The following is a 16,810-nucleotide window of genomic DNA, read 5'->3' as shown; positions in this document are numbered from 1 at the left end:
GGGGCAGGAAGGTTGGCCTGGTAAGTTTTATGTTCTTGTGGTACCTTGTTACTCCAGGTTTGCTGCGGGGCAAGACTGCTTCCAGGACTGACTATAGTACTCTGGCTACACTGTCTCCATGAGTTGGTGTGGTGCTCTGTAGTGAACCTTTATGTGTGAGCTTGTGTTTACAGAAAAAGAAAGAAAACCAGTTTTATTCTGACACAATTTGTGTGGCAGAAAATATTGATCGGGGACCATTTTTGAGTGCTTGGACTGTGTTCCGAGAATGGGGCTCTGAAATGCTTCAGCAGTGCAAAACCTGTCTCCCAGGGCAAGAGGTGGAATGGGTGTGTACGTATATACACACTGGCTACCTGTATGGGGAAATAATAACATGATTTTGCTGATATAGAAAGCTTCAGAAAACTGTCTTAAAACCACCTACAGATGTTTACATGAGTGAAAAAAACAAAAGGTTGAAAACACCCCAAATGTAATTACATTCCTTATAGACCCCTAGAAGTTATACTGTTAATTTTCACTTTAGCATTTGCCTCACCTGTCTACTATACAGGTGTTTGTTTGTACAGCTGTATTGAAAGTGCTTTCTCCCCCCCCCTTTTTATTTTTTTTTTCAATTTTTGCAAAATATGTTGGTCAGAAGGCCTGGAGTAAACTGTTATGGCAGAGGAGAAGTTCTGCCAGTAAACTTGTCTCTATTGAGGGTGTATTAAAACTGCTTTAAGAGAGCCGGCATCAAACCTGAAGTAAAACTGGATCTAAGAGTGAAGCAGTAGGACTAATTTTGCCTTTTGTGTAAGAATTGTTTTCACCAATAACAGATGGTTTAAAAAGCAAATCTAAATTAGAAGTACCTTTGCAACTTATTCTACCTCCCTTGGTATCCCAGAAAATCCGTGAATTTAAACTTAGTATCAACTGCAGTGCTGCAGTAGTAGTGAGCCAAACGTTACATGGAATGAGCAGTGTTGTATGGAACTGAACTGTGTTCAGGGGAAACAGTAAAATGACAGAATGGGAAACTGCCTCTCAAAACCTTACTTTCAAGTGGCATAGCTAATAAGGATGAGATTGTAGGCACTAGCAGTGGGATTCTCTGTACAACAGCCACAGTGAAGTAGCAATTAACAATGCATGATACCACTGATTTTTCTCTGGAATTCTACAAAGCTTAGCATTTCAATACTTGAATTTAAGGTATAATCAGTAAAATAAAAATGTGTCTTTTAAGCTACTTATCTACTCTCAAGCTAGTGCTATTTCAATGAAGTTTTTCCCTTCAGCTTACTGTTCTAATATGTCTGTATAAACTGTGGGATCCTACTGTGTAACTCTTGCTAGGAGCTCAAGTAGCATGTACTGCCATTGAAATGGCCTTAAAGAAGACTCTCTTCATTACTTTGCCTTTTCTTACCTATTAATTTAGTAATTGCTAAAACACAAGTTGGGTCTTGCCAGGTTTAAATTTGATCTCAGCAAAATCTTATTTTGGACATTTTGTGTGCCAGTTTCAGTCCAGGGAAAATTAGTTGTGCTTCACTGAAAGTTAATTATCTGCGCTTTAGCCTAGACAGAGCATGTATTAACTTCTGTTGATAACAAGAGTTTGTAACTTTCACAAGTTACTTGCTTCACTGCTAGCGTTGCACAAAGTGGTGCAATGTTCACTTGCAATGCTATGCCAGAATTAACATTTATGTTTTGCAGTGAGTATTGAAATTTAACTACCAGTATGTTTTGAAGTAGTCATGGAGCTGAATGTAAAATTTTAGATTCCTAGCTAGCAATGAAGAGGACTAAAATTAGGTTTTTGGCTGGAAATGAGATTAATTTAAATGCAAAAGGATAACTTAATCTTCAGAAGCCCTTCTGAGTTGGTTGTAACATGATGATTCTGTTAAAAACCCAGACTTCTCCATCAAGAAGTGAACTTAAGTTGTTTTCTTAGATGTGATTGAGTTTTAGACATGAATTTCAAGGTATTTTCTGATAGAGGGAGGAAATTTTGGGGCATCTAGGAATGTGTCCAGAGTTTTGGGAGGATTGTATGATGATCAGGACTTTTCACAAAAACTTGAAATACAACTTGTTTTGAAGACTACTGTAACATTTTTAGTCAGGTAAATGAATTCCTCCTTCTGCTCCTTCATACTTAGTGTCAACAGGATTAAACTTAGTGATATTGTGCAACTTGGTCTATACTGTAAGCATTTCTTACACTGGAGGAAGAGCTTCTAGGAAAGCTTATCACACCAGGTAAAGTAGTTGGAAAGGCAGCAATGTTTCTAGGGGTCTTCTTAAAAGTTTGGATCACTTTGGTTGTTAATTGGATATGCTTGCAAACGGTGGACTGAATTGATTGTGAGTTAATTCTGATTCATAGATGCTTTCACCTGTATTATTTCCAAGAGGACGTTTGATGCATTTGTATGGAGCATGGTTGTGTTTCAGAGTGCGTGTATGTAGGTCTGTGGATGCTTGTATTTACAGAGGTACTAGAAAAGCGTGTGTTTGAGATGCAGAGTAGACTTGCCCTGTTCCAGCCCTTGTGGAATCCTTGACAGTGTATGCAGCTGAACTGAGCTTGCAGAACAACCGTTCCGGGGTTCCTCTGTCACCGCTTTGCCCTTGAATGCCTTCCAGAAAACTAACTGTGAAGTAATTTTGTGTTAGAAATTTGTGCTGACCTGAAGGCCCTAATTTCTTCAATTGAAGCATGTATTTTCAAGATGCAGCTTGCAGGGTTATTAGAATAAAATAACTGAAATATTTATTAAGATGAATGTAAAGACTTCTGTAGGGCCAGCAGTACTTTGACTGTGTAGAAGGTCTGTGGGATCTGTGTAGGATAAAGACACAGAGACAGTAGCTCTGTGGTGCAGTGACTGGTGTACAGTGCTGTAGGGGCTTGCAACTCACTGGGGCAGCAAACTCTGAAACCTAAGGAATGCCTCTGGGTGGCTATAAGGAGCTGGTTGGGGAGACCAGTCAAAACCCAAGGTTTCCCAGCACCTACCTTCAGTGGAAGGATGACTCACAGATTCTCTTCCTTGTTTCACCAGCTCTATTAAATCTATAAAGAGTAGCCAAACTGATCAGAGCTCTCCAGAGCCATGTTTTTCTTGCATATGTTCTCATTCAGAGAGGAGCAAAGTGTCTTCAGGTAATGCTCTGAGATGCTGGTAACTGTGAACTCCATTCTGTTTCCAGCCCCTGTCCCATCCATGCCCAAAATGCTGGTTGGAATTGCTGATCAGAACATTGGGTCTAGAGGCTTTCAAAAAGTTAGGGGAAATTCCTTATGTGGGAAGTGCCAAACCTGATGCTGCAGAATGAATCATGGTAAATGGGTAAATGTGGGTAATGTATGGCACTGCTGAACTGCAGCCACAAAAGCAAAGACAGTGTCCAGGAACCTGTCATTTATTTGTTTCACGTTGTGGATGCTAGTAGCAAATTAAGAAGATATATGGGCAGAACCATTCAGGAGTCCTGGAGAACACTGTGATGCTCCATGGCCACGTAAAATTTTTGTGATTACTTCTTGAAAAGACTCGTATTTGATTAAATTGCACAAAACAAATACTGTGTTCACTTCAGCCTCGTGTTAATATTTCTCATTTACAGAGAAGGTATTGGGTACTGATGTGACTGTACTGATTTGGATTCTGCATCTTTTTGAAAAAGTACCTTGTCAGCTTATTTCTTCTCTGCGATGGTTCATTATTTAGTTGTCCTGTTCTCTCCCTTTTTGACTGGTAAAATTCTGTAGTTCTGGTATCTTCTGTGTTTATTCTCCAAATTGTTCCTAGAGAGAGAACATTGCTTTGTAGTTCAGTGAAAATAGATTTTGTACTAGAGCAGTAGGAAGGCAAATAATTGAAGTTTTTCTCTTTGGCTTTTACTCTATTAAAGATACTCTGCCATAGACAGCATACACCACACTGTTGGTGCAGCCACAAGGATGATGTTCCCAGAAGAAATGGAAATGATACAGTGGGGTCTTAAAAATAGATTAGAATGTTATAAATATGTTCTTTAGATAGTTAGATTAACATGGGTGGCCAATGAGGAAACTTAGCAGACCTGTAACTCCTTCTGAGTCTTTTACTCTGCAGAAGTTTGCACAGAGTTCTTGAGCAAAGTGGAGGCGTTTGAGAAAATAGATGCTTTGACAAAAGGAGTTGTAAGGAAAATAATGTTGTATAGAATAACAAATTGCAATTTAGTAACAATATCACCCTCACTGGAAATGTATGCTTCAGTGTTTCAAAACACTTTCTGTTTTTAACATGAAGCCTGAAGCATGGCAATTATCTTAAAAGTAGGAGTTGTATGTTTAAATTTTATCTCCCTTGATTATTGCTGTTTTTTTTTATAGGAAGCCTAACAGTATAGTACCAAGAAGTTTAATTGAAGTCATTGGGTAATACTGGCTGTACTTGGTTTTACAAGGACCTTTGAAAAAAAAAAATTCCTTCCTAGGAAATCTGCATATGCAGACTTTAAAAAATGCAGGAAGCTAGCAAAGACAGTGTGCTATTGGCATATGTAAAAGAAAGGAATGAAATATTTTGAATCTTGGATGTAGGTAACCAGCACTCCTGGCAAGCCACTGAAAATATGTGTGCTTGTTACATTTGGAAAAGTATATAAATTCATGTATTAATTCTGTTAGACTAAAAGGAATGATGTACCTGAATACTGAAATAAAACTGACTTAATGTGCCTTCTTCTTGTAGGGGGTTTTGCTTTTGTCTATGAAGCTCAAGATCTTGGAAGTGGCAAAGATTATGCTTTAAAGGTAATATTAATTTCCTTCACTGCAGATTTATAAGGTCTATGTTTCAGCTTGATGCTCTAGCATGGCAGCTATTCCTTATGTATGCCACTGAACACGTAACTTTGAAAAATCCAGAATAATTGTGACATTTGTAGCACACTGTTTAGAAGGGTCATTTCTCTTAGGAGGCTGCATTTTATACTTAGATGGCAAAACATGGGAATTCATCTGTTAGGTGCCACTTCATTTGGTCCAGAAATTCATGACCTCGTCCCAGACATTTTATTGCATGGGTAAAAAGAATATTTCCCAGTTACCTGGAGTGGAGTACAGGAATATTTTTCTCTCCTCGGAAGCAGATTTAGCCTACCTTTGTACATTCAGAGTAAGTCTTCTGAGTGTTAAAAATAGTGCTCCACACTTTGAGTCATTGATTAAACATTCAGCCTAGTACTTTTAAGAGACACTTCTCTGGATTCTTGTTTTCTAAATGCTTATAATAAACAGCTGTAAACAACTGAAATACTGAAGTATTTTGGGAAGGAGAATAAAGTGAAGTCATTTACTTAATCATGTTTTGCTGAAAAGTAAATCATGCCAGTTACGTTCACCACAAAAAAAGCTTAATTTTTGAAGAAGGGTTATTTTGTGGCTGTAGAGAGTGAGTGAAAAGGGTGGTAATATGAGGTGTTGGAGAGGTAAGATGGCATTATTCCATCAGTAATTACTTGTCTGTTTTTTTCTTTTCATACTACATCCTACAGTAGCAAAACATGCGACCAAACCCGTATATTATATGTATTCAAAATGTCTTCCAAAAGTAACCCCCTTAAAAAATAACATATAAAAGGTGAACTATTACTGTACTTCCTCTGTTCTGTGGAACTTGCACTTTTGTAGCATATGCTCAGGCTGATTATAGCCAAATGTTGACTCCAAATCCAAGTGATTTTGGTAGAAGTAATGCTTGACTCTGCTGCTGATTAGTCAAGAACCATTGAAAAAGCTGGGCCACGTAATTGGAAGGAGTTTTGTATAGAGTGGGTTGAAGGTTATTACTGAACGTTTCAGGCAGAAGATGAATCTTCCCTTGTTAGTCCACAATGCTGTAGCCAGGAGACTTTAGTGTTTTTTCACAATAGAGAACTGTCAAAGTGGTTACTTTTGAGAGTGTCAAAAGTTACAACTGCTCAATTATCACTAAACCTGAATAGTCCAGGAAAATTGAGTGTTATTTATGGCAGAATGTCAAAATGTACAATAAGCCAGCTTTGTTTACTGCCCAGTCATAGTTCCTTAGGTTTTTGATTACAGCTTATCCTTTGTACTCTGTGGAAAAAAAAGAAAATCCATGCACTGTTATTCTGTAAGTTTTAGTAACACTCTCTTCTCAATTATTCTGTTTTTTGACAGCGACTGTTGTCTAATGAAGAAGAAAAGAACAAAGCCATCATTCAGGAAGTTTGTTTTATGGTATCCTTTTCTCTAATATTGCCTGATATCAGACATTTCTGACAAAAAAAAAAAAAAGATTGTACAGATTCTGTTCTTTCCATGCCATACACTGCCCAAGTGGAGTGACATTCTGAGGGAGATTTGATTCATAGTTTGTTATGAATATGGTACCAACATCCAGCAAGGTAAGTTCTTACAAAATTGCTGCAACATAATGTGTGCAGAAAACTTTTGTAGCTATTGTAGACTTTGCACTTTTACTTCTAGCGACTGAAATTCCTACTTGGGCTTTCTTGCAGTCCTGTGAATGTGGTCAAGAGACCCTTTGACTATTCAGGTGGCACTTAAATAGAATTCCCTCTCATGCACTGGATTTATTGCTCTTTGCTTTTAGTCTAAATGTCTGTTAATTTCTGCTTTGGATGCATCTGACTTTAATGCTGAATATTAAGGAAGGAATTACAGTAGACTACATGCATCAGAAACAAGAAGCAGACAATTCTCTGTGTCGTTGCTGTCCATTTTGTGTTCGATGATGTTAGACAGTAGAGGGTATAATGTCAGAGTGTTTTCAGTCCTCAACTTTAGTAAATTCAATGTTTGCTCCCCAGCATCTCCTGTTAGACCCCTCAGTTTGTTTAGGAGTCAGTGAGTAGCTGTGGTATGCTGATGTGTTCCCCTCTGAGTATCCAGCTTCATTTTGAATTACCAGGCAAACCCACTGATCTTAATTTAAACTACTCAAACATTTCTTTTTATGATTTCTGGTATGTTTGGCAGAATCTTACCCTAAACACCATTTACTAGAAATATGCTTGCAAGAGCGGACTACCACAGCATATATTTTCTAGCTACTCCGACTTTGTCTTGCCAAGAGTAAAGAATGAAAGTTTTTTTGGATGTTTTTCATAGCTCAGAGTCATTAAACTGCATGTACAACACGAGCAGGGATTAATTGCTGCTAACTTTCTGAGATAAAACTGTGAAATGGAAATAATTCCTGCAGCTCTGAATAGAAGGTTGTGAAGAGATGCATAAGGTTGGAATTATTCTAACTTGGTGGAACCAACTTACCCCTTTTTAATAGCTTCGTTGTACTTACATCATCTTTGCTTTTTTCTCTTTGGACTTGGTGAATGCATCTTGTGTGCTTGTCTCATGGGCATGAGCCTCAGTGTATGACCAGGGTGATACACAGACAGGCATAATGTGACTTCCACTGTCAGGAACTGAGACCGCTTATATGGTACTTGCATTTACATAGTTCAAAAATGATGCCTTGAATTTTTGAACTGGAAGTGAAACATGACAACGGTTTTACCATGAAGAACTGGTACTGATGATGGGAGGATAAGTTCCTTGCTCTTTTAGACCTCTGTTTCTTTTGAACTTAAAATTGAAACACAGCATACTTAATACTTGCTTTGGATAGGTGAGGAGACAATAGCCCTTCCTTCTTGATCAGCCATCTAGAGAAGCAGCTGATAAATAGAAGGTTTCTTTGCTACTTCTGTTATGCTTTGCAGTCATCGTCAAAGTCAAAAAGAAGTAGCTAGACCTCCTATGGAGTCCAGTTTCCTCAGAGCCTTAATCACAAGGATTTTTTGATATTTTATTTTGACTTTTTGTTACATTAGCTTGGGCGACTTTCTCAGGTTTTTTTACAGCTGAGGCATGGATTTCCAATGTTTTGCTTAGTGTGTTAATTGCAGCTGTTATGCTTTCTGTGGCTTTAAGCTAGCATTTCAAGTGAACTGCTGGATGCAATGGTATCAATAAACTTGGCAGTCATCTTCCTTGAACATGCTACTTCCAGAAAAAACTTTCAGGTCATCCCAACATTGTCCAGTTCTGCTCTGCAGCATCTATAGGAAAAGAAGAATCAGACACGGGGCAGGGAGAGTTTCTTCTGCTTACAGAGCTGTGTAAAGGTAAATTTTATTTCTTTTCCCAGCAATGCACATTGCTTCTGACAGCTGTTTTGCACAGGTTGCTTCATAACTTAGAAGCTATGAAAGCCTCTTGAAGATAGCATGGTTCAGTGGAGCTAGAGTTAAACCTTATCTCTTATAGGATAAAGATCATGTTTTTTTAGACTGCAGTTCAACCTTGTCTTAAATATGAGGTAATTATTAAGTGTTTTGTGTTTGAGACTAGTCAGAGAAAGAAAGAGTAGGAGTAGTTCCTTAAAGCACTATTTCTTTTGTCCCTGCAGTCAGTGTGCATTTGCCATTTTCAGAATATCTATTTAATGCGACTCAAGACAGTAAATCTTTCTTGACAAGTGGAGCACTTGTCTATTTGAGCCAAGCTTTCAGAATTTGCAGTGTTCTCTGTGTGCTTATGTGAATTTCTCTGATCTTCTGCAGGACAGCTGGTGGAATTCCTAAAGAAAGTAGAATCCAAAGGACCTATCTCCTGTGACACAGTTTTGAAGATCTTTTACCAGACCTGCAGAGCAGTGCAGCATATGCATAAACAGAAGCCTCCTATTATCCACAGAGATTTAAAGGTGTGTTACAATGCTGAATTTTTAAACAGCAAAGAAACCTGTTGGGCTGGGTCAGTATAGAGACTCCTGACCCAATATAGTGGATGCTCTTGAACATAGTGCTTACATGTATTGCCTTCCTTCCTCTGCTGAGTGTCAGTGAAGGTCATCACTGAAATACCTGCATCTCTTTGAACACCATTTCCTGGTGCTCATGGTTAGGACTTCTCATAATCCATCTGAACAAGCTGACAGAAAAGTATTCTACCCTGGTTTGCTGATAAAATAGCTGGTTACAGCTTGTGAATTCCAGTTCTGGGATGAGCAGGTGTCTAAGTAGAAGAGGTAAAGCTTTCAAGGAGAAAAATGTTGAATTATCCTGTAAAAGACTGTGTTGCCTTTGAGAATGTGTATTAAGCTGTTTCTTTTAGAACTAATAACTTGCATTGCAATTTAGGGCTCGTTTTTAATTCAAATTTTAAAATTTGGTAAGCATAATTCATGTTAGATTTTTTTTCTTAGTATTTTTGTTCTGTTAGCCTTTTCCAAGATTCTATGGCACTATGCTCTAGAAAGTGTTGTCCCCTTAGAAACTTTGGAGATTTGAAAGGATTTCTTCTGAGTTTGAATTTTGTATTTTTGAAGATGGGGGTTCACCTTTTCGTGTTCCCTGTACCTTAGATGAAGAAGCCCTTAATAATCAGTGAGGTTCTGTTGTATTACAAATATTTTGTATCAAACTTTTGTAAAAACAAACAAAATAAGAGAAAGAAGATTCTTGCTCCTGAAGCAGTGTCTGAATTTCACACGTATGTCTGTTTCCTGCTTGATGTGATTTCAGCTAAATATTAAAAAAAAGAAAAAATTGTTCCGTCATAAGTAAGCATGTACTCAACCATTTTAGAGAAAGGAAAATGAAACCACTTTTTAGAAGGAAATGTGTGTTAAGTGCTTTTAACATTGTTGAAAGGTTTGTTAGACACTTAACACAGACACTTAAATGTTATAGCCCATTAACAGAAGCATAGGGGGTTTTTTTTATGATAGAGCATTTCTTTTTTTTTTTCTTTTTTTTTCATTGGTGCCACTGAATAGAGTTCTATGTCATGTCAAAGACATGTTAACCAAGTCTGGATTGAACTTTCGTGGTGTTACTTTCTAGAATAAAATCTTGCATTCTTCACTGAAATATCCATACACAAGCCCCTAGCTTGTAGAAAAGGTACATCTCTTTTCTGAAAAAAAAAAAAGTAAAAAAACTACTTACAAATAAATATGCAATTTCTTACATAGCCAACTCCATAGAAGTAATTGTAATTCAAGGACTTTTTTTCTTAAGCAATGTAAGATCCTGGCAGAGATAAAACATGGAAAAAGGCAGGGATTTGGAATTGTTGGTTTCATGTTTCTGGGAGCTGTAAAGCAAAGTAATACTTGTGTGGCAGTAGTAGGAGACCTTACTGCAGTCAGGAGCCAAACAGAGATCATTTAACTGTGCCACTGTTTCTAGAAGGCTGAACTAAGACCAGCAGTGTAGAAACCATAGGTCAAAGTTTTGAGCCAACCTCAAATGTGTACTTTTGGGGAGGGGTGTGGTAGGGTGGAGTTCTAACAGATTTTTCTCAATTCGTTTGACTGAAAATATGAGGTTTCATGAACTTCTATAGTGCAGCTTAAAAACAAGTTTACCTTTCTAGGGGTGACTTTTTCTGTCCTCCTGTGGTTTCCTTCTCATGCTTGTCAGTGTGGTCCATTCTTTGTTCCTGAGATCTTTGGATAAAACTTGCACTTAAAATGCATGTGTTCACCACTGAAAGAGCCTAGCCAGTTGCTGAGCTATAAAAATTCAAAGCTAGTTAGAGGGTGATTTGTAAAATATTACTGCTTTTCTGATATTTTAATTGTCTGAATTTCATCTTTTCAGGATTTGTCATGCAGTGCACAACTAGTCTGCAAAACACAGGTCATAGAGCCTGTTAAAATCTCAATCAGCTGGAATGCTTTGTATTATTAGCAACCTTTATCAAAGCACAAAATCCAGAACACACCTGCACAGGAGCTTGCTCTCTGGTCATACTGTGACCATTTTTATCGTATAAATTTAATTTGATGTTGAATGCCCACCCTTCTTATTGTACATAGAGGTAAGCAAAGGTTATCCAAGAGAGAAGGGAATTCAGATTGCTCATTGAGATTCATAGTCTAACCACATCATTAACAGTGCTTGTGTCTTCCTGCAGGGCAGTCAAAATTCATTTTATGATGGAAGAAGTTAGAAGGGGTGTGTGTTAAGAGAGCTAATAGGATGTTCTGTAAACTGAGGTTTTACAGAAGTTAGTCTGGAGATGAAGTGGCTTCAAAGGGAAAGGGAAGACAAACCTAGTTATCTGAAGTGTGGTGTTCTAATATTACAATATGCCTCTTAACTTTTACACCTTTTCCTAACTAGTTGCAGGGATACAAATTTTATTTTTCAACCCTTTTGTGATTGACTCCACAGTACTTACTTTTAACCTTTCCTTAAGTTTCTTCCGCATTTCACTTAAAAATATGAGAAGATAGGGAATTTGTGAAATAGAAGAAGGCAGGGAAGATGATGATGATTATTTAGGCAGCACGTGGTCCTCAAGTAGCTGGTTTCTGTCTCTGCACAGGGTCATGGCTGCCTCTTTCTGGGTATTTCCTAGCAGACTGCTTCTGTACTAATACCTTCCTGTTTTGTGTCTGCCGTAGTCCTAACCTCCACTCCACTGCAGTCAAGCTAACGGTGTTCAGTTTTAGGCATGAAAACATTTGGATTCCAAGACACTGCTTCTACGAGTGCTCCTCTGAGAGCTCCTTTTCTTAGGCTCTAAGGAAATTATTTTCCTTCCACTGGGGTTTATTTCTTGCTCTCTTTAGTATTTCCTGCTCATGGTATGTTTGCTTCCTTTTGAAAGTTGACTACATTGCTATAAAACTACATTACTGTCTGAAATCTCTGCTCCTGTAAACAACTTTTGATCTAAAGTGAGTAGTTTTTATTTATACAAGTAAGCTGATGTGTAAAAGCATGTGTGTCAGTGTACAGAAAGAAAACATCTTTAATCTATTATCCTATCTCTTTTTGAAGGTGGAAAACTTGCTTATTAGTAACCAAGGGACAATTAAACTTTGTGACTTTGGTAGTGCTACAACTATAGCTTACTATCCTGACTACAACTGGTCTGCACAGAAGAGATCACTGGTTGAAGAAGAGGTGAGATATTTTAATGTGATTAATCTTAATATCAGCAGTGTATTAAATGTTACTATTAATCTGATATTGCTTAATGGGAGTCCTGAAGATTGCTTCAGATACAGTATTATTTATGAAGTTTTGGTTTTGTATTTGTGTTGCTGGAGTTGAAACACTGTCTACAGTTACAATCATAGCTTGTGTTTTGTAACTACATACATAAGCACTGCTTCAGCATGGTTTGTGTTCATTCTGCAATCTGGTGTGAAGATAAGTCATTAGTAAGGATTTTTGTAATTACATTCCTGACCAGAAGTCAGAAATTGGTTATGCCAGAGTGACTCCTACCTTCCTATCTGTTTTTCCTCGGTTGAGTGATATATAAAGTGATGCCTGTGCAGCTTATGCTAAGAGAAAAACCTCAGGAGCAGTTAATTGAGGGTGAGATAAGGAAAGGGTTTAATTTGTGCCAAGGCATAGATGTTACATGACACACACCAGGTGTACCTGAGATGTTACATTTTATGATACTGCTTGACCAATCCAAGTTTTGTCCATCCCGTAGCCTTTGCCCTGGCCCACCCCCTGGGAATTGGGTCTGTGGGCTTTTGGAACCACCTCTTCATCATTCTCATCATCCTCAGAACACAAAGGGTACACGGTCACCTAGTTCTTGACTGTGTTCTGTTGTTCAGGCCAAGATATGAGCGTTCTCTAAACAGCATAGGCCTTGCCTTGACAAGAGACTAAACATTTCTACTGAATTCAGGGGTAGATTTGATATGGGGGGCATGGAATGGGGTAAGAGGGTTGAGGAATGTGTAAACTACTTGTGCTACAGGGTGAAGGAACAAGGACTGCTGCTTCTACTTCTTATAAAACTTATAAAGCTTACAAAATTAGAAAAATAAGAAACTAAAAGGGTCTTAAGGCATCAGAAGTGGCAAGTCTGCTCAGAATGATATGAATAGGGAGTATTGTGGTGCCTCAAGGGCTGCGTTTGTTTTTGGTTGAGAGTAATGCTGGTAAATCTAATTTAATACATCAACAGGAGAAATACAGTGACACTTAAAATTCATGTATGCAACTTCTGATATTGTGAGTCTCTGTAAACTCCGTTTTGGAATGTGGCATCCCTAAAGAGCAATCCACTGATTTCTGGAGAAATTATGAGGTTGTACCACTGTCTAGTATAATCAATGCAAAAAGAAGGTAGAAAAGTTCTCTTCAGGGGTCCAGAGCTTAACTCATTGGATGTGTCTGCACTGCCTGTGAGATGATACAATGAGATGTACACATAGTAGCTTGAATTCACTTCTTTGTTTAATTGTTGATTTTCGGTGTTTGCGTCATTATACCTTTGCCTCATGTAGAATAGTTGTTTTATGTGTTTTGCAGTTTGAAAGGACTCTTGTGACAATATTTGAGTACTACTGTCTTCATCTGAGCTTATATCCAAGCTGTTGTGACTGTTTCAGGATTCAGTTGATGTCTGTTGCCTTGACAAGTATTTCACAGAATATGCCAAGTTGAAAGGGATCCACAAGGGTTGAGTCCAACTCCTGGCCCTGCACAGGGCCATCCCTGAGAGTCACACCATGTGCCTGAGAGTATCATCCAAATGCTTCTTGAACTCTGTCAGGCTTGGTGCTGTGACCACTGCCCTGGGGAGCCTGTTCAGTGCCCAACCACCTTCTGGGGGAAGAACCTTTTCCTAATATCCAACCTGAATCTCCCCTGACACACTTTCTTCCCATTCTCTTGGGTCCTGTTCCTGGTCACCACAGAGAAGAGATCAGTGCCTGCCCCTCCCTCCTTTTTCTCTCACAAGGAAGTTGTAACTGCAATGAGCTCTCCCCTCAGTCTCCTCCAGCTGAACACACCAAGTGCCCTCAGCCGCTCCTCACACGGCTTCCCCTCAAGGCCCTTCACCATCTTCACTGCCCTCCTTTAGACACTCTCTAATGGCTTAATATCTTTTCTATATTGCAGTGCCCCAAACTGCCACAATATTCAAGGTGAGGCCGCCCCAGGTCAGAGCAGAGTGGAACAATTCCCTCCCTGGACCTGCTGGCGATGCCTTGCCTGATGCCCCCAGGACAGGGTTGGCCCTCCTGGCTGCCAGGGCACTGCTGACTCAAATTCAACTTACCATCGACCAGGACCCGCAGTTCCCTTTCCATGGCACTGCTTTCCAGCCTCTCATTCCCCAGTCTGTACAAACATCCAGAGTTGGTCCATCCCAGGTGCAGAATCCAGCACTTCCCCTCATTGAACTTCCTATGGTTGGTGATTACCCAGTCCTCTAATTTGCCAAGGTCTTTCTGAAATTAATTTTCCAAGTGGGAATCCAATCTGTTCTACATGGAGAGCTGTTTCCTTGCTTGAATGGTGTTGAAGCTTATTATTCAAGATTCTGTTTCAATAAATTCTGTCTTCTGCAGATCACAAGGAATACAACGCCAATGTACAGAACACCAGAGATGATAGACTTGTATTCAAATTTTCCAATTGGTGAAAAACAGGACATTTGGGTAAGAATTTTTTCTCTTGCTGTGTTGTAGCTGCTTATGTCACAGTGGAACTGATTTTGCAGACTTGCTATTAGTTTTTTGATAAACTAAATGAAAGCACCAAAATAAATGTTGAAGTAGTATGTTCTATCAAAACAAAGTTACATAGTATGAATTCTGTATCTAAATATTAAAAGAACAAGATGTAGTATTCAAGGTTTTCTCCCAGATCTAACTTGACTTCCACTGTGAGAGGCAATGCTGAACTTCTTTAGCATTTATTAGAACTGTTGCCTAATTGGAGCTTGCCACTAGAAACCCATAATAGTTAAGAGTCCTTAGGTTCAAATTCTTGCCTTTTGTGCTGTGCCATGCATGTAATCCTGGGACAGCCTATTGGCAAGTTCAGAATGGTTATGTCTAGGATGTGCATCTAGGTAAAATACTGACAGATAGCAAGGATGAGAACTATGCAGAAATCATTCATGCTTTGTACGGAAAGCGTGATAAACTGTTAACATTCACTAAAAAAATCTGTAGCAGAATTAAAGATAACTGTTAAATCCTCAGTTGTACCTTTTCCAGTTGCATAACTCTGCAGCACTAAGGTGGTCCCCAATGAGATTATGCTTAGGGATTTAGTTTATTGTATGTTTTTTATGAAGGCAGGTGTCAAGCTGTTCTTGTTACCTGTATTTGCAGTGTGTCAAAAGACAGAGTGAGAAAATGTAATACTGGTGCTTTAGAAGTTTTATTTGGGATTTCATAACTGCATTCAGTTTCTTAATTAGTTACAAGATATTGAGGAAACTCTTATTCAACTTCTACAGCTGTTGGTGATTTTCTTGTGGCATGTGAAAAAACACCAAGCAAAATACATTTTTCTGACCATTTGGTCACTTCACATGCATGAAATACTGGCAGTCTGAGCCAGGATTACATCCAGTTAAACAAAAAGCTAGAAACCTATCTAAAAAAAAGCCTCACTGAAAAGGACATTTACAGTTTGTTTTTTTGACTAGAATAATTCTGTATCTGTTACTATTAACATGGCGATTGTTTCTTTTGTTTTTTTTGGAAGATCTATTTCATTTACCATGCCTTTGTTGGAACATGTTCTGTGTTTCTTCTTTATGCTTTGGTTTCAATGAAAATATGCAAAGTATTTGGCAATAGAATATGGCCCTGCCTCAGGAAGCATAAATGATTTGTAGTTTGTGGTTAGGATAAACAAAGCAGTTTTCCAAAGAGAGCAGGTAGAGTGAGTAATACTCATGATTGCAGTCTATGTGCTTGTCACTGTGTGAGCTTAAAAACATGAAGGAAGTAACGCCTTCTTTGGAACAGCAGCACAGATGAAAGATAGTTACCAGCCACATTGACTCACAATGGGAATGTGATTAGATACTGATTATAAGACAGAGGTTCTTTAGATGTGGCCAACTGCTTTCTCTGTATTTCCTACCTAAGTTTAGAGGTCTTCAGAAAATAAACACTGAATCCAGACGTTTTCAAAACTAATGTGATTTTCTGAACTGAAATTCAACTGAAGTGACAGGTTTTACCTTATAAAGATGTTTCTCCATTGAAATTATCTTTTTGGCTTGGAAGGCCCTTCATACCCATCCACTCTTGAAGATTTCTGAAAAAGCAAAAGAGCTTAAGGAGCAAAATTTCAAAATTGGGTTCTCATTACTGATATCTAGTAAAAAAGTCTTCTAGTCAGTGTAAGATATCTTGCAGGTTTTTATTCTATATGAGCTGAACAATCCCTTTAGAATTTATGTAGATTAATTTGACTCAGAAAGTATTTTGGTGTAATACCTGTGTCATCCTGCATCTGTACTGTTGAACTCTTTGAGTGTACTGCTTGTTGCCTGAAGCTGGTCAGGGGAGAAATAACAGTATTTTTATTTGTTCCAAACAATCCCACTGCCCACTCTCATCCCCCAATCCCTGAACACTTCCTCAACCCTCCAAAAATACCACTGTTTTTAAGGACGGCTTAAATAAGCCAAAATTGGTCCTTAATAAAGGCCCAATTTCAGGTCAAAAATTATTTTTGGTCACTTTGTGGTCCTGCTTTTTTTGCCTTTTAGCATGTGAGTGCTCAGACTGACCCAGGCAACTTCTCTACAGGTACTGTGCAGCTTTGGGACAGCATCTTGGGGAAATGGGCCCTTCTGTCAAGTGCATCAGTGCTGAGGCTGTGTGAATGGTGGCTGCAACTGAAGTTGCCTTTTAGCCAAATTGAATGGCAGTTGGTGTTTAAAATATCCAAAATCTATCACAGTTACAATCCTAAGTTACAGATAACAGGGAGGAAATGAAAAACATTCTACAGCAGT

At 38.5% G+C, this 16,810-nt stretch overlaps 1 protein-coding gene across 3 annotated transcripts in view; it reads left to right on the top strand.

The window, feature by feature from the left end:
* The window catches only part of GAK (cyclin G associated kinase), a 75,139-nt gene that overhangs the window by 6,989 nt on the left and 51,340 nt on the right, over positions 1 to 16,810 (top strand). For all 3 annotated transcript variants that reach the window (XM_027652993.1, XM_027652994.1, XM_027652995.1), the window contains exons 2-7: positions 4,746 to 4,807; positions 6,200 to 6,259; positions 8,058 to 8,172; positions 8,611 to 8,753; positions 11,845 to 11,970; positions 14,394 to 14,483. In XM_027652993.1, the coding sequence (XP_027508794.1) occupies positions 4,746 to 4,807; positions 6,200 to 6,259; positions 8,058 to 8,172; positions 8,611 to 8,753; positions 11,845 to 11,970; positions 14,394 to 14,483 (596 nt within the window). The remainder of the gene's footprint in view (positions 1 to 4,745; positions 4,808 to 6,199; positions 6,260 to 8,057; positions 8,173 to 8,610; positions 8,754 to 11,844; positions 11,971 to 14,393; positions 14,484 to 16,810) is intronic.

The sequence above is a fragment of the Corapipo altera genome, unplaced genomic scaffold (genome assembly GCF_003945725.1).
Source record: "Corapipo altera isolate COAL_440 unplaced genomic scaffold, ASM394572v1 61305, whole genome shotgun sequence".
Lineage (NCBI taxonomy): Eukaryota > Metazoa > Chordata > Aves > Passeriformes > Pipridae > Corapipo > Corapipo altera.
Note: the sequence above shows the minus strand (reverse complement) of the source record. Positions and strands in the feature narration are given on the sequence as shown.